We start from the raw sequence: 22,899 nt of genomic DNA on the forward strand, positions 1-22,899 counted from the left end.
AGCTAGACATACGCACAAAAGTCCGTTAAGAGACCTCCACACGCCAGAAGCTGGTATTAATTAAATGACTGGCTCGTCGTTCCACCACCATGTTGGTCTTCCTGGTCTTGTTCATTTACATTCATGGTAGGATTCTTAGACTCGGGCATCACCCATTCACCCCTAAGCAAAATTGGTGTTCAAGAAGTTTCAGAGATGGCTTAGGTTAGTACATCTAGAGATATTAACAAGAGGTTTTGATAAATAAAAGAGTTAACAAGAAGCAGAGAAAGTATATGTGCTTAGTGGCAACCAGAAAAGATAGCTATGTTCCGAAATGAGATACTTGATGAAGGTGAAGCAAATGCTTGAGAAGAAGATTACGGTTGATCAAAGAGATTATCAAAGCAAATGCTCATTAATTTGTCTTGAAGTAACCCCAGGGGCCAGGTGCATCTGGTATTTTGTCTTTATCGAGATCATACTAGCTGAACATTGACACGATGGTTATTCTCATAACGGACCACATGATCATCCGATATAACAACATGAATTATCTGCGTCTTCACTATCATCATCATATATATAATTTTTTATTATTTATCAGGGGTCTTTTTGGATCGCCCCATTTATGGGTTCAGTATAATAAACTTGGTTTAGCAAGTTGGTGACGTAGATAATCAGATAGATTGGAGGATGCGTTAGTCTAGTAATCCCGACTCAGTTTTCTTTGGGATAAATAAGGATAATAAATCTTATATAGCCCGGGCTCACATTTGAAAATGGTTTTTTTTTTTTTTTTGTTTCTTTGGTTAGCCTAGGACGTATTGAACTGAGCATTGGAAACATGCAAAAACAAAAAAGTATTTGAATTTATACTGGTTGAGAATTTGATGTTGAATACCTTCTAAGAAACGACAGTCAAAATTTATCTTCATTCCCAACCAAGTAAGACATGAGGACGGGTTTCAATCAAGAAAAGGGTCTCTATCGCTTTTAACGATAACAACCTGCGAGATATATAGTGAATCAAAACCACGGACTTGAAAAAGATAATTTTTGTTCCTTTCCCTTTCCTTGAGGGCTTACTTCGAGAAAGAAAATTTTGCAGGGGAAAGTGAATTCTTACCGAGTGCATTTGGGTGTAGTTGGAGAAAAATATAATAATTCATAGTCGTTTTATTCCATTACCAACGCTGGTGTATTGGATTAGGGATTTTTGAAGATTTTGTATTCTTTTTAAAATTCCCTGTTATTCAACTGGTGATTTTTAAATGTCTTATTAGATTCTATCCCGTGCATCCGCACGTGAACTGTTTATAATTTATCAAATTTTGTAATAGAATTTGTATTTTTATTTTTTAGATATAACTTTCTAATAAGTAATATATTTTTTCTGTTTATATATAATTTTTTTCTACTAATTTGTTTTTTAGTATACAAATGATCGCGATTAGAAAAACATTATTCTAACATGTCCGTTCATATTAATTCGAAAGTACAACGATTGTAAAAACGTCATTTTACCATGTTCATTTATATTAATCCGAAAAAACTATGGTTATTAAAACATAATTATAACCCATTCATTCATATTATTTGTATATTTTATATACTTTTTAATTTTGAATATTAAAATTTTAGACTTATTTGATAAAAATATACAATAATATGTTATTTTTATGTTTGTTATTAAAAATATTACTTAAATTTGAATATTTAAATTAATTCTAAATTAATATCAGATTTATTATTTGAAATTAATTAAATTAATTCTAAAATAAAAATATTACTTAAATTTGAATATTTAAATAATAAAATATTTTCTAATTTTGATAAATAATATAACTTATATTTAAGGAAATTTATAACAAATCTAAATTCAAATTTAAATTTTCGAATTTATTTTAAAATATAAATTAAAATATATTATTTTATTAATATTACATTAAATTGACTTGTTTGATAATATAAATAGAACTTATTCTTTTTTTTTTCTGATATTTTTAAAAAAAGTTTTAAGAAATATTTTGTGAGACTTGAGATATATTTTTATGTAAAAACAGAAGAAGTAGAGGAAATCACACCTCTACATATGGAATTTGGAGAGGTTTGAAAATAAAAACCCTTAGAACACCTCCATCAATAAGCGCTTCTAAAGGAATATTTTTGTGTTTTATGAATAGTGAAGAACTCCTGCTAAAAAAATTCCTCCATTAAAGAATCTTATTTAGGGGTTCTTAGGAATTAAAAAATAATAAATTTTAAAAAAATTATTTTGAATATTTATTATATTTGAATAATAAACTTAAACATATTTTATTTATTAAACAAGATTGAAAATTTATTACATGAATGTTATAACATAGAAAACATTAATATTGAAATCGTAAAACATTTAGTTGTAATCTTGAGAGTTACCAAATTTGTGCTATATATGTTCAACTAAATCATTTTTCAGTTATACATGTATTTGTTTGTCGCGAACTTGATTCTGAATGTCAATCATATTGCTGAGATTTGAAGGTATATCTGTAGAGTATTCCAAATCCACCTGTGAACTTCTGCTACCTTCTCCTCGAACTCAGATATATCAAACTGAGTGTATACATCTCGTTCGTTTTCTACTATCATATTGTGTAGTATGATACATGCTCTCATAATCTTTCCATTTTTTTCTTATCCCAAATAAGACCCGGGTATTTCTCTATTGCAAATCGAGCTTGTAAAACTCCAAAGCACGTTCGACATCTTTTCAGATGGATTCTTGATATGTTGCAAATAACTTTGCTTTCGGACTTTGAAGAATTGGAATAGATTGTATAAAAGTTGTCCATTTTGGATAAATACCATCTGTTAGGTAGTAAGCCAAATTATACTTGTGTCTATTGACGAAGTATTGCACTTTCGGAGCTCGGCCTTGTAAAATGTCATCAAAAACATGTGAGCGATCAAGAACATTAATATCGTTTAAGGTACCTGGAGGTCCAAAAGCCTGTGCCATATCCAAAGATCTTGTGATGCTACAACTTCTAAGACGATTGTCGGGTTTTCTGAACCACGTGTATATTGCCCTTTCCAAGTGGTAGGGCAATTCTTCTATTCTCAATGCATACAATCGATGCTCCCTATCATCTCAGGAAACCTGCGTATCTCTCCAATATCGAGTCGCCGCTGAAGATCTTCTGGTGTGTGTCTTCTCAGGTACTCATCTCTAAATATATTTATTATTCCATCAGTGAAATTTTCCAAGCATAAAATTGCAGTACTTTCACTATGGCCGAGGTACTCGACAACCGCGTCAGCCGTACAACCATATGCCATCATATGTAGTGCTGCCGTACATTTTTGTAGTCCAGATAGATCCGACCTACCACCACCATTTCTTCTTTGTTGAAAATATTAAACTTCATTGGAGAGTTGATCCACAATACGCATGAACATGGACTTATTCATTCTAAAACGGCGTCAAAATATATTTGGCAGTTTTGTTAGATTCTCCGAGAAAAAGTCGTTTCATAAGCGGATGTGACCTTGCTCCCGCTCTCTCTCAATATAGGCTCATTTCTTCATTGTCTTTTTTGTTGCTTGACGTTCAAGTATGACATCAAACATATTGTCAAATTTTTGATCAAAAATTTGATCAATCCTTGAAGTTGATGCCATGGTTGAAGATATTTTTATATGTTTGGTAGGGAAATTGAAGAAGAGAAATTAGTTTTCAACAAGAGAAACAGAGGAGAAGATGAAAAGTGATAGAGTTTTGTATAGAGAAATGGAATGGAAGAAGAGAAGTGATAAGTCTTTTTTATGACAAGTTCTCCAATCACATATATAAATTACTTCGATTATGAGAACACATTTTGTGATTAAGATTTTTTTACAACACAGTGGATACAAAACTACATCCGTGATAGCAAGGATACAAAACAGATCACATCAAAGTTTAATCCGTGAACTCTATATACAAAACATAACACATAAAAGTATGCTTGAATCATCAGAACCTTGAGTACTACACAGAGGTACCTCTGCTGATCCAAGTTCTATAATCGGCGTGTAACTCGCTGACTAGTTAAGAGGTTTACAAAGCCTTCAGATTGAGTATATGGCTCATGGAATCCATATACTCATTGTACACTTAGTGTTTTAGGGTTTAGAAGAAAGATGATTTATGTAGAATGTTTAAGTGCTTGTGATTGTGTTCATAAGGGTAATCTTATGTGGTTTATAAATACGTGGTTTAAATGTTTCAGTGTGAGTAATAAAAGCACAGAAGCAGCTATCAGATGACCTTTACCTAAATAAAGCAAGCTTGCATTGATCACAAAGTAGATTTACCTAACAAAACCTCATATGCATTTATCACATACCCTAACCAATCTAACCTTGACATCTAAAGCTAACTATAAACGCTAACAACAGAGTTAAAAGGTGTCTAACCTTTCAAAAGGAATCGGTGATAGCATAAATGGACTAAGACTGATTTGACTCTTTCACCTTGTATAACCACCTCCCGTTTGGTCCTCCATTTAACCATTAAAAAAACAAATAAGGTCATCAATGCGATGCCATACTTAAACAGATATAGCTTTACGTCATTCACCTAACAAACAGTTTTCAAACGCCAATCAATCTCTTACCTAATTCCACATAAACATTAAACTTAATTGAAGCGTCCCATTCACTGACATCCACTATTGCACTTTGAAACAACTCATACAAGTCAAACTCTCTTGTTTTCGGAAAACAAAGTTACACCAAGAACTTTCTGTGCGTTTAAACCTTGAACTTTTTGAAACTTAATGATGCTAGACAGTTGGTTATCGCAACCCTCATCTTGCGAATCTTTAGTTATTCTCGTTTTCTCTAACTTTTTGTGAATATGATATAACCCAATAAGATATGCAATCAATAGCATCGACAATCGAGACATAAAAAAACTCCTTTCATTAAGAATTATTTTTCTCAACTCGTTCAAACTCTATACATAATCAAAGATTCATATAATATCAATTCCATGATCACTAATGTGGATCATGCTTTCTTGTAACTTAACCTGAATCAAAGAGTCTAAGTCGTCACGATAAGATAGGTCTCCCCAAGACCCCAACTGTGGCTATGATGAACACCCAGAAGATGGCACACAAAGCACCCATAATTGATAAAAGAAGAAAACCTCTGTTTCCCATACGCTTCTTTGCTTTTGTGACTTTGCTAGTAGTCACCGAGGTTCCATTGAACCTGATGCGGCTAAAGCTAGACATACGCACAAAGGTCCGGTTAAGAGGACCCTCACACGCAGAAGCTGGTGTTGAAGGTATTGATTCCATAAATGCCCACAGAGCCGATGAAAACTGGCTCGTCTTTCCAACACCGTTTTGGCCTTCCTGGTCTTGGGCATTTACATTCATAGTCGGATTTGTGGAACCGGGAATCACACCTAAGCAAATAGTATTTACAGAAATATCAGCGGAAAGGCTTAGGTTATATAACGTTTAAAGATATTAGCAAGAGGATTTGATAAACAAGGATTAACAAGAAGCAGAGTATCATATATACATGTTTTGGTATTGGTGCATACTGGAATATAACTTGGCAGACAACATAGGTGTTCGGATGTTCCGAAACGAGCATGAGTTTAAGTACCTGGTGAAGGTGAAGCAAATGCTAGAGAAGAAGATTGTGGTTGATCAAAGAGATCAGCCTGAGCATCATGAAACCACATATCGTCAGTGAATTGATTGAGACTCGTACTGGGATCATCGATGAAGTTGTTCAGCTGGTTCTCAGGGGACTGGTCCTGAACCTCTTGATAAAGGAATTGCTGTCTTTGGTCTGATGTGTTGCTAGCATGATCACTCAGAGAAGACAGATCTGTAGAAGTTCCCTGAAAAACAGGTTCTGCATCCAAAGACATGGAAATGTCATGGAACAATTGGTCAAACTCGTTGACGTTGCCGAGTTCACCATGGTTCAAGAACTGTGAGGATTCCTCAGTTGTAGAAGCTCTGAGTTCAGGGATCAGAAGATCATCCATTTCAATGTAATCCTCCTTCTCAAACACTAGAGGTGCCATACCAGAGGCATTGAAAGCTGAGTTTTCTGACCTCAGATGAGGCTGAAAACTCAAGGGTCTGTTGTATGGCTGGCAATTTGGCGAGAACTTTCCGACTTCCCGGGGTGCAAGAAACTCTCCAGGAAAATTATTCAGCAACGTGCTCTGTATCTCTCCTTCGCTATTACCCTATAAGTACAAGCATCTATTTAGTGAGCATATGAAACAAGCACTATATTCCTCATTGAAACAGAGAAGAAACTAATTTAGTGGAGGAAGCACAACAAAATGACCATATGAAAGAAGCGCTATATTCCTCTATGAAACAGAGAAGAAACTAACCTGCAGAACACCAGAAAGGTCACTCATTTCTCTTGGAGCAACTCCAGGTGCATCTGGGATTTCGTTGAGAAGCTTCTCAAGATCATCTAACTGAACACTAACAGGATTGCAGAACATACCATCATCCACACGACAGTTATTCTCGTAACGGACCACATGATCATCCGGTACAGCAACAACATTATCTGCGTCTTCACTATCATCATCATCAACCCATTCTTCTTCTTGGAACGGCGCACCATACTCTTCACCATTCTTGGGACCAGCCCCACTTTTCTTGTACAGCTTATAAAGAGCATAATAATCCTTGACGTTCTTGCATCTCCCGAGCTCTTCTTCATCCATCGTGTACTCGTGCATCACCCAGTCAGTTCGCTCACCGTTAGGCGCACGGCCTCTATAGAAAACAAGAGTCTTTTTGAGTCCTACAGGTCTCGAATTGTACACTATGACTCGATCTTTCCCTGTTGCTTTCCAGTACCCAGTTGCAGTGCCTCTACTTGACCTAGCTGCGTTTGGATACTTCCTGCTCCTTGGAGTGAAATAAAACCACTGTCTATCTCCAGACTTCAACACAGATAGACCTGCGTATCAGATTGTTCAATAACTAAGAGACCATGTAAAATGAAATCACTTGAACCTAAAAGAGATTATAGAGCTAAGTAACATATATTTCTCAAACTCATTTGCACATAAAAATTGGAATACGTACACAATCGATTACTTCTCTCAATAGCCAATGAATCATCAACAAGCAATCTAAACTCAATAAGCAATCTAAACTCAATAAGCAAGCCTTAGAGAGTGATTCGAAAGCGAAATCAAGTACGAAAAAAGTAAAAATTACCAGGCAATTCGGAAGGATCAACTTTGTAAACATCAACGACGCCAATGGCATTGATCCTAAGCTTTCTACCACAGACCTTCCTCTTGAGATAATACACCACGAGCTCCTCATCGGTCGGGTGAAATCGAAATCCAGGTGCGTTGAATTTTCCCCCTCTCAAACACGAATCTGGAGAAGATGAATTCGCCATCTCCGATAGAGAATCTGCCTTTTGAAAAAAAAAATGAGAATCAATCGGGTCAACGAGAAGCAAACCCTTTTCAGAACAGAAACAAAATAGTAACCGTGACCCTCTTCTCTTCGCCTCTCACGATTAAAGGTGGAGAGAACGAATCAAGCCTACATAACACAGGGAGAAACGGAAGCGATCGAACGAAACGAGAGCGATAATTGAAAATTTCTAGGGTTTGATCGGCGAGAGAGACACAAAGGAGGAATTATTAAAAAAGTAAAATAATAAGAGAAAAAGATTTTGATCGAGTCAAAGAGGAGATTTTACTTTTGCTACCTGACTCAGCTTTTCGACTATACGAAGTTTCCAAGAATTTGCTAAGAGGCCTACAGTATTAAATTTTACTTTACTTTAACAGTATTCTTTATTATATAGGGAAAATATGAGAATTGAATATATATATATATATCTATATATATAAAAGTTTCATTTTCTCTCTATTGGACCATTTGACATTTTCATTTTATTTTAGAGAAAAAAATATATTTTAGAGAAAAAATATATTTTATTTAACCTACATAAGTAAATTACATTAAATTCATTCAACTTATTAGAAAAAAAACCATGTAATGATGTCAAAAAAAAAACTATGTAAAAAAAAAAAATATCAATCTAACCTTAATGAGAGGGATCCAGTTTGTGTGTAATTTTGTTAAAAATCGATTTTGTATAATTTATTTTCAAATTCAAATATATTTCTGTTCGCCGGAAAAAAAAAACGCAATTTCGAAAATCAATTTTGTCGTCGGAAAACGAAGATTTGATCCTCTTCCTTTTGTCGTTCGCGGTCGTCGTTCTTCTCCGCCAGTCACACGCTGCATTTGAAAGCGCAGAACTCTCCGGTCGTGCAACCGGCCATCGGCGGCAGTCCTCCCCTCTGTCTTCCCCAATTAGCTCATATTCTTTCTCCGATTAGGTATGGTATATGTTTCATTGGCAACATTGCATGTTGTGGTATGTACATTGGGGTTTAGGGTGTATAGAAAGATGCACATATGTTCCCGTGCTTCTCAGACTACAAGAAGCAATAAATTGAAAGGTACACCAGAAATGGTAGCATCGGTTCTGCATGATGCATATCCAGGTCGGCTCGACACCCCACTTGCTAAAAGTATCATCAATGTTGTTCAAAAGCGTATTGGTATGAATCTGTTCTATTCCACTGCCCTGAGAGGCAAGAAACTCACATTTAATAATGTACAGGGCAGTCCAGAAGAAAGCTATGGTATGTTGTATCCTTATTTGCACATGTTGGAGAAGGTAAATCTCAGAACGGTAACAAGCGTGGAATTGACTGCAGCGAAGAAGTTCAAATACTTATTCATTGTTTTAGGCGCTTGCGTTGAAGGTTTTAGAGCAATTAGGAAAGTGTTAGTAGTGGACGCAACTTTTCTCTCGGGTTCCTATGGTGGTATGCTAGTATTTGCCACAGCTCAAGACCCTGATCGGCACAATTACCCGGTTGCGTTCGGTGTGATTGATGGCGAGAATAATCGTAGCTGGGGGTAGTTTTTCGAGACGTTAAAAATCGTGGTTACAGATGATCTTGAATTAGTGTTTATGAGTGATAGACATGCAAGCATCATCAAGGCAGTCTCTGGGGTGTATCCGAGCGCTCATCAAGACTTCGTTGCTGCGAAATTCAGGGATTGCGCGCATATCTATACTCAATCTGAGTTCATTAGAGAGTATGGTGATTTTAGAGTTAGGTTTCCTAAAGCCGCTGAGTACCTTGATAAGAGTGTGACGCTGGAAAAATGGGCTAGGTGCTGCTTTGCGGGGGATAAGTACAACATAGAGACTAGTAACGCCGGAGAGTCTATGAATAGTTGTTTAGTGACTGCGAGGAAGTAGCATATGATTGATGCGATTGTAGCCGAAATTTCTGAATGGTTTAACAGATACAGGAAGGAATCTTGTGGTCTTTTTAACAATAAGAGAGTGGTGCCTGTTTTGGAGAACGAAAAACACACTAGATGTGCAATCGCGTCTCTTTTAGTGGTGACGGAACTAAACAGCTACGAGCTTGAATACAGCGTTAATGGAATGGAGGGAAAAACTTACGTGGTGAACTTGATAGTGAAAAGCTGTTGCTGCAGGCAGTTTGATATAGACAAGTTCCCGTGTGAACATGCAATAGCCGCCGCAAAGAAACTGATGAGCACCGAAGATGGATCAGCAAATATCGAAGTGTATGACTTGTGCTCAAAGTATTACTTGATTGAGACGTGGGCATTGGCATACCATCGAACAATTTATTCTGTTCCTCATCATACTGAGTGGATTATTCCTGACAACATCAAAGAGTTGGTCGTTTTACCACCAGATGTGAAGAAAAAACCAGATAGAAATAAAGAAAAGCGTGTACCAGGGCCTGGAGAACGTCGCCGGAGGACAAAGAACAAGGAAGACCCTCACTTGAACTTGGAGGCTTGTTTCCGAAGTTCTCAGCAGTCAGAAAGCGGGGAAACTTAGGTTCTGAGTATGTTTTTATTTGGACAACGGGTCGACTATGGACAATTATTTGTATTTGTATTTTGACTATGGACAACTATTTGTATTTCTTCTTGTTTTTATTTGGACTACCGGGTTGACTATGGACAACTATTTGTACTTGTATTTCGACTATGGACAACTATTTGTATTTCTTCTATTTCTGTTGACGTTTTTGTATTTATGTGCGTTTTGTTTGTTAGCCACTTTTTTACGTGCCAGTTTTGCAAAGCGGAGTCATTTGGTACAACTGGATTCCTAAGGTTCTACTATTACTAGTGACAATAATTATTACTAAATTCATGAAAAGATTATTAATATGTATAAATTATCCACAAGATGGACCTTAGGCACATATAAATATAAAAGGAAAAATTTAAAAAATTGGATAGCAAGAAATTAACAAATTATATAATTACAAGATTGTTTTCTGTCTACCAAGACCTAGACTATAAGAAACACTTTGGTAATGTTTATCATCTAATAATTGGAAAATAACAAATAAATAATTTTATTGAGAATTTATTATGAAAACCCTTTAGGATGACAATTTAAACTATTAATTCATATGAACAACTAAAATGTGATTATTTATATAAAGGTACAACAAAAATATCTCATAAATCACTCAAGTACACCTATTAAAAAAATGTTAGCACTGGGACAATTACGGACAACTACGTATTAAAATGATGGCGCACGTGTTTTTTTGTCGCGTGTCTCGATTATTGGGCTTCGAAGTCGGCGATGTCTCTAAGATTAATTCAAAAATATTTCAAGTTCCCCGAAGCCCGTTTCCAAAATTATTTCAATTTCCTTCCAAATATCCAAATTTCACTTGTCCTTTTCCTCCAATTTCTATTATTAAAACCCATTGTTATCTCAGTTCTGAGAAATTTTTTTATCAAGAAAGATAGAGAAAAAGGCAAAATAAGGTTTAGGGGGGTTGGCTTGAGTGTATCGATTGTTAGTTTGTTTTTTCGATTGCAGGAATGAACAAGGGGTTACCACTTTTCCCAAAGAAGGATTACGACAAAGGTACAAGATGGGGTCCCGAAGTTAATGGAGTCAAAATTGTTGTCAAATGCCCTAAGAAAATGGGAATTCCAGAGTTCTGCTACTGCGGTCCCTCCGTATTGCTCCTTGGCCGGGCCTAATCGACAATTCTGCGCTAGACAGGGGCCGAAGGTACTATGGATGCTTTTACGGTTGCTGTGGACCCAAGAACTTCCCGGAAGTAAGATGTGTTTATATCTTCGTCTCTTTTTGATGTTCTCTCTCTTTTGCACCATCTTAAGCTTCGTCTGCATTTGGTGTGTTCCAGGTTCCAAGTTGTGGATTTAAAAAGTGGTGGGATGTCGCGATCGAAGAGGAGATTAAGATGGCAAATGAAACTCAAGAAGATATGAAGTCTGTGTTTGAAGCCATGCTCTCAAAGATAAACAAGCTAGAGGCGAAGGTCGAAGCTCTTGTGGCGGCCCTGGAGAAGAAGATGGAAGGTTGACCAAGCTTCGTAGTTGAACCTTGTTGTCCCAATTATCTAATGATTTCTCATGTATTTCTTATTAGTTAAACTTTGTTGTCCCATATTTTTAATGTAGTTCATTTCCTATTAGTTGAACCTAGTTGTCCCTTATTTGTTATGTAGTAAACAATTCGTCTTAGTTGAACCATGTTGTCCCAGAAGTTACAATCGTAAAAAAATTTAAAAACGGTTGTTGAAACTTCAAACCTAAACCATTCATGCAATTTTGCACAACAACAAGACTTTCTCAAAAACTCCAAACAAGATCCACAAAAAAACAAGACTTTCAGACAACTTCCAACCACAAATAATATTTGGATTTTAAAAAAAAATAAGTATTACCGCTAACAAGTATCAAACAAGTTTCAAACAATAAACGGAGGTTTCTTCCACTGTGATGGTGCACCTTGCCTCTTGACTCTTTGTGGTGGTGGTTAGGGAGGGACTGTGGACACTTGTGTTGGTGAGATGGCTGCTGGTTCTATGGAGTCTTGTCTGGGTGAGAGGGCTGCTGGTGTTGTAAGGACTACTGGTGATTCTGGTGGTAGGAACTCATGTGGGTGTATGAACTCCTACTGCTGATGGTGGTGCTCTCACTTCTGTTCCAGTAAACTCCATCTTCTCTTTCAAATATTTCTCAACAGCTTTCAGTCTCTCCTCCATAACCTCTAACCTCTTCTCCAAATCCACTACTGCTGTACCCTTATCCGGTTCAGGCTCGGGTTCATTTTCCGGTTCCTGACCTTGACAACCAACCTCCAAGTCATACAATTGTTTCCAACATATTTTCTTCTTCTTCACGGTGAAGTAATCAGTCCAAGACTCAACAAAAGGATCAACAAACCCTATCCCTTTGTCATATCCACGTTCCAATATGTGATCTATAAGCGCTTCTTCCTCAGATTTAGGTTCCAATATGCTAATAATATCTTGTCATAAATAACCAAACCTACTTACAACTTCCAACCTAGGTCAATCTTATAATATTGCTCATCAAAGGATACTACTAACACTTACCTTGCTACTATTGCCTATCGCCTCGTTGATGTCCTCCAAAGGAAACCCTCTCATGCATATCTCAGAAAACTTTCCCTTGCACATGCGTGGACAGTCTCCATTTGCAGGCACAACTTCTCGGCATCTCCGTCAAAGCTCAAGAATACATTCGAACGCCATAATCTACATAGAAAATCACAGTATCAAAAACTCAATATCACAATACCAATACTTGAAACCTCATTAATAATACATACCTCAAAAGGAACAATGAAACTGGCAAAGCTGCATGATTGTCCTTTGGCTTTCACGCTCCCACTGAGCTTACTCATCACACGCTGTATCTCCTTCATGCAATTATCAAACGTGTAGTGCCCCCAGGGAAATTTCTTACACAGCCTCAGATCATTCACCACTCGAAGCAAGAAGGGCTCTATGTTACCATTAGCCTTAGAGTTGGCTTTAATAACTTTGCATAAGAAAAAGAGTATTGCCATCTTTTTATTATCTTATGAGCTCTCCATTGACTCAAGCCTCTCTTCCACATCCTTCACTGTTATTGCCTTCTTCCTTCCAAACTGTCTCTCAACAAAGCTCCAACCCCTCAATTCCTTACTTTATAGGGTATTCATGGCAGTCTAAGCCACAGAGGAGCGCATGCTCTCTCAACGAGTAACGGATGGGGACACCGTTTACAACAAACCAGCACTCACTTTCTTTCTCGATTTTAGCAGTATGGAGGAGGAGCATCCACAGACCTTGACTCATGTGATTCGGCTCCTTGGGCATGTGAAATATGTGCCTGAATTGAGGGTGTGCTTTGAACCATTTAGCCTCTTCTAGCATTGCCTCTATCTTCTAGACAACACTCATTACAGAACACCTAGAAACTATCTTGCAAGCTTTGCCAAACTCGGTTGGCTTAAAGAAAAGATTCTCAGGTTGCATCGGCAAGCTATCACCCTCGGGATCCTACAATTCAAATACATTTTCCATTAGTTGACTCAGTTTTCCAAAATTCAACCATGAAGCACAAATTTATCATACTTAGTTGTTCCTGTTGTTCTAGTGTCCTAAATAATTACACAATCAATAAAAAAAAAACCCGGATTTCTCTTCTTCTAACTCCTAACCTGCGGCCAATTCACATCAAGCAGTACATGAATACAGTACATAGCTGCTCATCTTCTTCCTCATCGTTTATGTCCTCACCTTCCTCCTCTGCCGCTTCCTGTCCTTCATCATCTGCTTCTTCCTCTTCATTTTCCTCTGCTTCCTCCTCTTCTTCCTCTTCTTCTTTTTCCTATGCCTCCTCCTCATCTCCTTTATCGTCGGCTTCCTCTTCTTCATCATCTGCTTCCTCCTCTTGTATTTCATCTTCTTCATCGTCGGCTTCCTCTTCTTCATCATCTGCTTCCTCCTCTTGTATTTCATCTTCTTCATCCTTGGCTTCTTCCGTTTCTTCCTCTTCTTTTCCCTCTCCTTCTTCATTTCCTTCTCCGTCTGCTTCCTCGGAACCGGCCCTCTCGGAAACTAACTCTCCATCTTCCTCCAATACTTCTTCTTCATCTCCATCTCGCCCTGCCTTGACTGCTTCCACACCCATTACAATACCCCCAGTGTCGGTGATGAGCACTTCTAGGGGGTGGAGAGGAGGGGTGCCTTCGTTCTTGACAATGGTGGCTTCGGGGATGTTTTCTGTGGTCGAATTGTAAACAATTCCACGTTTCCCTTTCTTTACCTTCACCATTACGGAGAGCGACCACAGACTTTGCGATTCCGGCGAGAACTTCGATTCCGGCGAGAATTTCGATTCCGGCGATAAATTTAAACGGTCGATTACAGTCGATTTCGCAGAAATAAAGTTTTAGGTTTTTACTTCTCTGAAAAATGAATAAATCCGACTCAGCCCGAGTAAAATCCCCTTTCCATCGGGTCGGGTGGGTAAATATTAGGTTTTTTTTTGTAATTTTTTTAACCTTTCAAGGATGGTTATGGTTTTTCTATACTTTCTATACTTAAAAGAAAATCAAAATCAAAATTTTATTACGACGGTGGCATACCAGATCAGTTTTCCATCCATCGTGTCTTTCCAGCCATTTCCCCCTTATTAGTTAACAAAAAAAAACGTAAAACATAAGACCTTAATAATTGACTTATTTGTAACGTCTATGTTTCAAATAAACCTAAACCCTAATAACTACATTTTTCTTATATATGGCATGTAGATTTCTCTTGCAGTTTTGCCACATCCCACATAATTTTACAAATGATCTTGATTATTTTCTATACTTGCAAGAATCTCAAGCTTATGTTCCTTTTCTATATATGCAGAAATTATATGTGTTTGAAAATATTGAAGCAAAGTGTAAGGTATAACAAAACAAATTCAATATTTATTTCATTTATTGAATCTTTTAGCCATGCCAAACCTTTTTTTTTGTTGGTTTTAACATTTTATAATTCAAATTTATTCTTCCATATCTACTAAATTAATTTGATTATTTTTTATACTTGCAAGAATCTCAAGCTTATGTTCTTTTTGTATATATGCAGAAACTAGATGTGTTGAAAAGGTTGAAGAAAAGTGTAAGATATAACAAAAAAAATCAATATTTCTTTCATTTATTGAATCTTTTTGTCATGGCAAACTTTTTTTTTGTTGGTTTTAACATTTGATTATTCAAATTTGTTCTTCCATATCCACTAACAAATATTTCAATCTAGAATCTATTATATCATGTTAATTTTTCTTTTGACCTCACAATTTCAAGTACGTTCTTCTTTTTATTAATTTCAATTTCAAGTATGATGAAACTAATGATGAAGAAGACTACACAAAATGAGATATTGAAAGCGGATATTATAAAGAAGAAAGCAACAACAAATTTGATTAAGTTTCCAATCAATTATATATCTTCTTCTTATTTCATAATATTGAGTTCATTTCTTCTTCTTATTCATTAAAATTACAATTGTTGAATTTTGTCATTGTCATAAATTTATTCCAAATCTTTCATTTCTTCAAGTTTTGTAGTCTTGATAAATTTTCTGTTTATTGTTCTTACATTTTATAATTGTTTGTTATTGGATATCCAATATTAGATTCATACTAATCCATTATCTGTTTGTTGTTCTCCACTAAATATTTGTAACTTGTTGCATTTAAGAAAATAATAATTCAAAGAACACATTAAATTTAGTAAATATATCAATTTAGTTTAAGAAATATATCACCCAAAATAATCAAAGACGGGAAATAGCAACGGAGGAGGTGGCATCAACAAATTCAATTTGATTTTTTATGTATTATTTTTTTCTTCTTTGATAATATTGATTTAGTTTTTTCTTCTTTGAAATTGTAAATGTTACAGATTGTCTTCGTCAAAACTCGTTTCAAAATCTTCTTCCATTTTATCAAATTATGTAGTCATTATAAGGTTTATGTTATTCTTACTTTTTGTTGTTGTTTTTATATTTTAAATAAAAAAAATTGTGTTCCCATTTTCAGTATTATATGGCTAATCACATGATTTCATCTTCAGCGTTTTGTGATTCAGCTTATAATGTTTAATATTCATATGAAAGCCAATTATATCTTAAATACACGATTTTTTATTTCTTTCTATTTTTGCTTTATTCCAATTGTTGTTGAGGAATTTTATACATCTCAAAAGAAGTAATTTTTGTCACATATTCTTTGTTATAAATATTTTTTTTTCTTTTCACTGCAACACACAAATTTACTCAGTTTTTTTTTACACAAAATAGCGAAAAGATATTCCACTTTGCCTACATAAGATGTATTGTGGGAGGTATGATTAATAGCCAGTTATTATGAAGAAATATGTAAATGACAAACACTATTAGATTTTACTTATTTCATTACATTGACAGGGTTAATGTCTCTTTTTGTGTACCTTATTTTTTATTTATCATACTAAGTTTTGTTCACCTACTGTCTTACTGAATTCAATAAATACATGTTAGGTGGTATTTTCACTATGTTCACAACTAAATCATACATAGCATCATCACTGGACAAGTCTTATAATTATACGAGGTTAAAAGACCAATGCAATTATGCAACTCCTAAAATCAAAACAGAAAGATTTGGCATTCAAGAAGCGGTCTCTTAACATCTGTTTTGTGTAATTTTTTTTTGTTATAAATTAATTTTGGTTCAATCTACAAACTGATTAGGGTTTAAATTTTATTTTATTTTATTCCTATAAATAGTCATTCTCTCAAGTTTTATTATTATATCTCACATCTTATGATTTTCTTATTCTATAAAACTCAGATAGAGTAATGTATGTGTTTAGATGTCTCAGCTTTTAGGTTTTGAATAATTGTTAGTGTGATGGGGCTATCATGACATAAAAAAAGTTTGACAATAGAGAATATAAATTCTAAAGTTGAAAAAACACAAGTTTCTGATCTTTACGGTAAACTGAGAAATATTAATTTATTTGTAAATTATAACATAAATAATCTACAAAAAAGTATAAAAAATAATTTGAAAAATATCCATAAAAACAAATGGAAGTAACAATCCGCGCATCGCGCGGAATATCATCTAGTAGATAGCAAAAGAAGAATAGCAAAAATCAAAACAGATCAAAGCAAATTGATAATGAAAGCATATTTAAGAGTAACTACTCTATGATAATCAACATGTCTACAGAAAAGAAAATCTTCCAGTTTTTTTTTTTTACGGCAAAATAGACTTTATTAATTGGAAACCATATAATCAGAATACAACGTATTTGTCAATTAATATGGTGGATAGACTCAATCCGAATAAAGTTTACAATTGGGAGGCCCTTTCTTTGCCAACAAATGGGCTGCCTCATTTGAATTTCTTGAAACATTTACGATTGAATGATATTTGAACCTTGATCGCCAGAGATTGATGCCGTCCACTAAGTTTATTATCGAAAAATCTTCCTTGTGTCCATGTACAATATTAACCAAGACTTTGCTATCTCCTTCAAATCCAAGATGTAATGTCTGTTGTAAGGCATGCAACAAAGCTTTTCCTTCGGCTTCGAGGCTTGAATTTGCAGACTGTAGATAAGCTGAACCCCAGTATTTTGCAAAACCAAGATGATCTCGAACAATCCATCCTCTTCTGACACGTCTTGTAATTGGATCAAAAGAAGCATAATAATTACATTTTACCCACCCTGTACCTGCTATAGGAGGCAAATTGATATCTTTGTGTAGATTTTTAATCCACTCATTTACATCGGCGACAGCGTATGAAGGTTGTTGTTAACAGTAATCAACTTCAGTATTATATTATATAATCTTTGAGTGAAAGTTTTGAATTTCATTTAATATATTGCAAAATAAAATCAAACTTCACTATTAGAACATCAACATGTGTTGTAATGTGAATTTTGACATAAAAAAAGATGTGTTGTAATGTGATTTTAATGCAACATAACCAGGTATATAAGAAAACCTTTGAAACTCTTACATGAACTATTCCAAACGATCTTTCAATACGAAATCAAACTACAGTCAAAAAGCTTCGGTTGTGGTATAAGTAGAACTTTCCAAAAGGTAACTCACGACGACTTATAAGTTATAACGCTGGAATTGTGTTTTCTTTTAACAGTCGACAACTTTTAAAGGTTGTTTTTTAGAATCGAAGTTGTACGTGTCATTAGATCTTGAGTATTTGAGGGCCTTTCTCGGATCTCGGTTGCTCGCGGCAAAAATGGTTCCATCTTGCATCCATTCTCGGTTCCCTCTTCACGTTTTGGTGCTTTCCCAAATTCAACTTCCTATGCTTATTTTCGTTATGACAGTTTTAAGGGTTCTAGTTTTTCGCTGTTGTTGTTTTTAGTAGTTTTTTTTTTTTTTCGCTACTTGTTCTCTTTGTAACTTGTAAGCTTTTGTCAAAAACTAAAATGGTATAAAATTAACATTTTTATCAAAAAATAAACTTTTAAAATTGACATTCTTATTTCTTTTCTTTTTTTTTTTGGATAGAGGTTTGACAAAATGCTGACATTCTTACGTAAGTGAATCTATCTACATAGATTCTAAATGAACCTAAAAAGGTTTAGAACGAACACACAAGAAAAACTACCTTGAAAAAACACATTCTCTTTAAGTATACTTGGAAAAAACTTTTAAGTACGGAAATGTGGGACCGGTCTCTAGCCTCTAGTTCGGTCCACGTTTGTTTCACCATAATAATGTCAAGTTAGAAATTTTCCCCAGTGCTTGTCAAAACGATATATATGTACATTCTTGTTTCATTGTCATTACTAATTAGAGTTTGTGACAGAAAGGCTTAATCCGAGACAACGTCAGTAAACCTCTTAAAATTTGTTTATGTCACCAATAATCTCTGCAAGAACAAGAACCATCTTTAAACCTATGAAACCGAACTCGATCCCTAACAATGATCTCTCTCTTATAAACATTTGAGATATGTTTGAACACAACGTGACAATCTCCACATATCCTCAGATTCTTTATCACCCTCACCGGACTCTCCTCTTCACCACCATCTACCATCACCATCAGCCCATAAGCCACCGCCAATTTCTCGCTGTGATAACACAAAGCGTTCTCTTTCTCTTCCTCTCCGATGTCGTGCAACACAAGTCCCGTCTGCGGCACGTAACCATCTTCCCTTATCTTAAACCTAATCTCACCAATCAAAACACAAGAAAAAGTAGTCAAACCCAAAAGCAAAAGAATCATTCTTTACCAATTGCATTATATACCTGATCTCGTCGATCTTCTCATAAATCTGTCTCCACTGTTGATGGCTCTTGTCACTGTTGTAGAATTTATGAATCGCTCCTTGAGCTTCAATGTAGCTAAGACCGGGAATCTTCTTCACTTGTTTTGTCTCCATATCATCTCTCACTCGTCCTACATCCTTCCACCTTCCCTGAGCTGCATAAACGTTCGATAGCAACACGTAATCTCCATCGTTGTTCACACCCATCTCAACTAATTTCTTAGAAGCTATCTCAGCCATTTCAATGTTCTTGTGAATCTCTGAAGCTCCAAGAAGGCTTTGCCACAGAACAGGATCAGGAACCATCGACATCGAGCATATAATCTCATGAGCTTCTCTAAGCCTTCCTGCACGTCCCAAAAGATCAACCACACAACCGTAATGCTTCATGTTAGGCTCGACTCCGTTACACGCCATGTTCTTGAACATTGATGCACCGTACTCCACTAAACCCGCGTGTCTGCACGCGGTGAGAGCAGCTAAGTACGAGACATCATCAGGCTTGATGCTATTATCCTCAAGTTTCTCAAAGATCTCTATCGCTCTGTTTGCTTCTCCGTGTACTGCAAAACCCATGATCATTGTGTTCCATGTGACAACGCTCTTCTCGCCTCTGATTTGATCGAAAACTTGAAAAGCTTTCTCCACAAACCCGCATTTCGCATACATATCGATCGTCGCGTTGCAAACAATCACGTTTTGATCCAAGTTCGAGTCTTTTACGTATCCATGGATCTTCTCACCTTCTTTAACAGCACCCAAATGAGAACAAGCTCCCAGAGCAGCGACAACAGTGATTTCGTTTCTTCTGATTCCTTCCGATTCCATTCGTTTATACAGCTCCAACGCCTCGTGCGCTCGATTCCCAAACGCTAATCCAGCGATCAAAGCGTTCCAAGACGCGACGTCTCTCACAGGCATTTCGTCGAACAGTTTCCGCGCGCTGATCAAGTCTCCGTTTTTCGAGTACGCGTCGAGCATCGTCGTGCAGAGAAGCGCGTCCGCGAATAACCCACGACGGTTAATCTGAGCGTGAAGCTGAGGCGTGAAGGAGGAGGAGAGCGCACGCGCGCAGGCTTTGAGTGTGAAAGAGCAAGTGAGAGCGTCGATTCTACACAGAGACGACGACGACGACGAAGAAGAAGCTTGAAACAGCATTGATCGGTACCATGTAAGCGCGATCGACGGCTGAGAACTGGCGGCGAATCCGCGGATAATTGCGTTCCAATCGTTGGTTAACGGTTTAGGGATTTGACGGAAGATTTGAACGGCGAAGGAAAGGTCTCCGAATGGTGAAACTGCGCAGCGGTCGAGGAGGCGAGAGCGGAGGAATGATGATTGGAAGTGGCCGGCGGTGAGAAAATGTGATTGGAGCTGTTTGATTTGCGAGAAAGTGACGCATCTCTGTATCAGCGTTTCCATGTAAACTCGAGCCATTCCATTTGCAGGGGCTGCAACAAGTACGATTTTGATTCGAAGCTACCGAAATTTTAACTGTGTATTTCACCAGTTTCACTTTAGATATTTTTGATGTTTCACAGTTTTCAGGCCTTCTTGGTAGCAAAAGTCTTCCGACATCATCATCTTCTTCCATATACTGGCAGTATTTTGTTAAGGTTGCTAATTGTTGATCCGAAAATAAAGAATTAAAATTTCATATGCCATATACCAGCATTATAAAAATTAATTCAGTGTTAGATTGTTTTTAAATCAGAAAAGCTAAAAAATACTCAGTTATTAAAACACTCATAATATTTACGAAAAATCGCAAGAAAAACCTTCAAACTTCAAAATGGTACATACTGACATTTTAAACCTCCAAAATATTTTACTAACACTTTAAATTTTTAATTTATAAGTTTTAACAGAAAAAATATTCAAAATCGATCTTTAGTACACGTCGTCAAATTTTTAAACAGAATAATTGATTCCGTTAATAATAAAAATTTAAACAGTTTAAAAAATAATTAGTTTTAATTACAAAAATTGATTTGTCCAAAAAGTTACTATTACAACTAGGTCTCGAGCCCCCGCGAAATCGCGAAGGAAATAAAGTATATTACATTTTTAATTATATTTAAATATTTATAAGTAAACATACATATAACAAAAAGTGATGATACTTAGATATAAGTATTCAATTTTTTTGAAAAAATTAACTAATATTATAAAAAAATAAATAGATATGGTTTTCAAAAATATAAAGATATAAAGACGAAAAAAGCCGTACAAAGCAATTAGCACACATATGGATTTGAGTTCATATTAATGTAACAATGTATAACTATCATATACATTCATATAAAAGACAATTATACAATTGACATTGAGAAGAAGTTAAACAACGATTATAACCAAAATGATCAATTTTATCGATATAACTCAATCGTTGATAGATATATTTTTACAATGAGAAGTTTTTAAAAATGTTATTGTATTCTAAAATGTTAAAATCTCCAAACAAAGAGAATAAAATTCTAGTAAATAATCTTGTATGAAAAAAATTCAAATTTGTCATAATCTGGAAAACATTTGGATTTCAAACAATTAGAAATAATTTTGATACATTTTAAGTCAACATTATCTTTTGAAAACCGAAAATTTTCTTGAATTTATAACATAATTTAGTATTGGACATATTATATTGGCTTAAAAAAATTTTAATTGTGTGGTATTATGCGATTTTTTTAACTCGTTAGTTATATCAAAAATATATATTTGAGAGAATTTTGGTGGCACCATCACATAGTAGTACAGACCCAATAAAATGATAAATTTCACTATGGACATTGAAATAATACATCTCATATGTATTTTGAACAGAATAATCAATTTATGCACCCATAGAAGTAAAAATTAGGATAGAATTATATGTTTTTATATATTGGAGAAACAAATGCTCATTTAAAATTTTAACTAATAATGGTGGAGGCTCACGAGCAGTACGGAGTAAAACACGTTCTTATTTGCAACAAATTGAGAACAATGGTTGTTTACTAACTGCATATATTTTAGTACTGATCAAAACTCAAGCATTACAATCAGAACATTGTATTAAATTATTATTTAGTTCCTTTTTTGTGATCTTCATCTTTTTCCTTAAATTTTTTAACATAATTAGTTTTAATATATTAAAAAAACAGTTATGATATTATGACTAGCAATAGTAATACTCACTATTCCAATTTTTGGGATAATATCGTATGATATTAGTTGAAAATCACCATCTATTCAAAAATGAATTTTTAATTAATATATGTAAATTAGCATTCTAAAAGTATTTTTTTTAATACTCCCTCTGTTTTATAATAGTTGATTTTCTGAGTTTTATTTCTTGTTTCCCAATATTTGATTTCCTGTATGTAATTAATGCATGTTTGTTTGTAATTAATGCATCTTTCCATTTTTTATTGGTGGAAAAGAGAAAGTAATATTAATAAAAATAATAAATTAATTGTAAAAGTAAACTAATCAAAGAAATAAAACAGAAAATAATTGATTATTTATTGCTTCTTAATCTATGTGCAATATTCAGAAAATCAACTATTATGAAACAGAGGGAGTATATAATTTAAGTGACGTACTGTTAATCGAAGATTGTTGTTTGGAGAAACTTTCTAATTCTATTGAATTTTCAGTATTCATTGATTTTTTCTAC

The 22,899-nt window shown here is 35.1% G+C and overlaps 3 protein-coding genes across 5 annotated transcripts; 1 reads left to right on the plus strand and 2 right to left on the minus strand.

Annotated features, from left to right (window-relative positions):
- Positions 1-4,906: 4,906 nt before the first annotated feature.
- Positions 4,907-7,753, minus strand: LOC18991637 (NAC domain-containing protein 16). 2 transcript variants are annotated; one of them, XM_024152668.1, is made up of 5 exons: positions 7,735-7,753; positions 7,227-7,434; positions 6,380-6,963; positions 5,629-6,226; positions 5,061-5,422 (listed from the first exon to the last, which is right to left on the minus strand). In XM_024152668.1, exons 2-5 carry the CDS (start codon positions 7,414-7,416, stop codon positions 5,061-5,063), a joined length of 1,734 nt encoding a protein of 577 aa, XP_024008436.1. In that variant the 5' UTR covers positions 7,417-7,434; positions 7,735-7,753. The 2 variants fall into 2 exon arrangements, with proteins under 2 accessions (XP_006415017.1, XP_024008436.1); XM_006414954.2 differs by lacking the exon at positions 7,735-7,753 and having other exon boundaries at positions 4,907-5,422; positions 7,227-7,661.
- A 755-nt stretch (positions 7,754-8,508) lies between these two features.
- Positions 8,509-11,455, plus strand: LOC112084170. Its single transcript, XM_024153395.1, has 5 exons — positions 8,509-8,963; positions 9,030-9,275; positions 9,360-9,901; positions 10,942-11,084; positions 11,276-11,455. Exons 1-5 carry the CDS (start codon positions 8,509-8,511, stop codon positions 11,453-11,455), a joined length of 1,566 nt encoding a protein of 521 aa, XP_024009163.1.
- A 7,360-nt stretch (positions 11,456-18,815) lies between these two features.
- LOC18991638 (pentatricopeptide repeat-containing protein At1g34160) lies at positions 18,816-20,685 on the minus strand. 2 transcript variants are annotated; one of them, XM_024152853.1, is made up of 3 exons: positions 20,499-20,643; positions 19,222-20,383; positions 18,816-19,139 (listed from the first exon to the last, which is right to left on the minus strand). In XM_024152853.1, exons 1-3 carry the CDS (start codon positions 20,641-20,643, stop codon positions 18,827-18,829), a joined length of 1,620 nt encoding a protein of 539 aa, XP_024008621.1. In that variant the 3' UTR covers positions 18,816-18,826. The 2 variants fall into 2 exon arrangements, with proteins under 2 accessions (XP_024008621.1, XP_006415018.1); XM_006414955.2 differs by having other exon boundaries at positions 19,222-20,685.
- Between the last annotated feature and the right edge of the window lie 2,214 nt (positions 20,686-22,899).

Source organism: Eutrema salsugineum, unplaced genomic scaffold, assembly GCF_000478725.1.
Source record: "Eutrema salsugineum unplaced genomic scaffold, Eutsalg1_0 scaffold_5, whole genome shotgun sequence".
In the NCBI taxonomy this organism is placed as follows: Eukaryota; Viridiplantae; Streptophyta; class Magnoliopsida; order Brassicales; family Brassicaceae; genus Eutrema; species Eutrema salsugineum.

Excerpts from the sequence above, each read along its gene's own strand:
- LOC112084170 (XM_024153395.1), top strand. The coding sequence starts at position 8,509 with ATGGTAGCATCGGTTCTGCATGATGCATATCCAGGTCGGCTCGACACC. Across the intron at positions 8,964-9,029 it reads GAGAATAATCGTAGCTGGGG|ACATGCAAGCATCATCAAGG; the intron begins GTAGTTTTTCGA and ends TATGAGTGATAG. Across the intron at positions 11,085-11,275 it reads TCTGCTACTGCGGTCCCTCC|GTTCCAAGTTGTGGATTTAA; the intron begins GTATTGCTCCTT and ends GGTGTGTTCCAG.
- LOC18991638 (XM_006414955.2), bottom strand. The coding sequence starts at position 20,678 with ATGGCTCGAGTTTACATGGAAACGCTGATACAGAGATGCGTCACTTTC. Across the intron at positions 19,140-19,221 it reads GAGAAGATCGACGAGATCAG|GTTTAAGATAAGGGAAGATG; the intron begins GTATATAATGCA and ends TGGTGAGATTAG.
- LOC18991637 (XM_006414954.2), bottom strand. The coding sequence starts at position 7,416 with ATGGCGAATTCATCTTCTCCAGATTCGTGTTTGAGAGGGGGAAAATTC. Across the intron at positions 6,227-6,379 it reads ACCTTTCTGGTGTTCTGCAG|GGTAATAGCGAAGGAGAGAT; the intron begins GTTAGTTTCTTC and ends TTGTACTTATAG. Across the intron at positions 5,423-5,628 it reads ATTTGCTTCACCTTCACCAG|GTGTGATTCCCGGTTCCACA; the intron begins GTACTTAAACTC and ends CTATTTGCTTAG.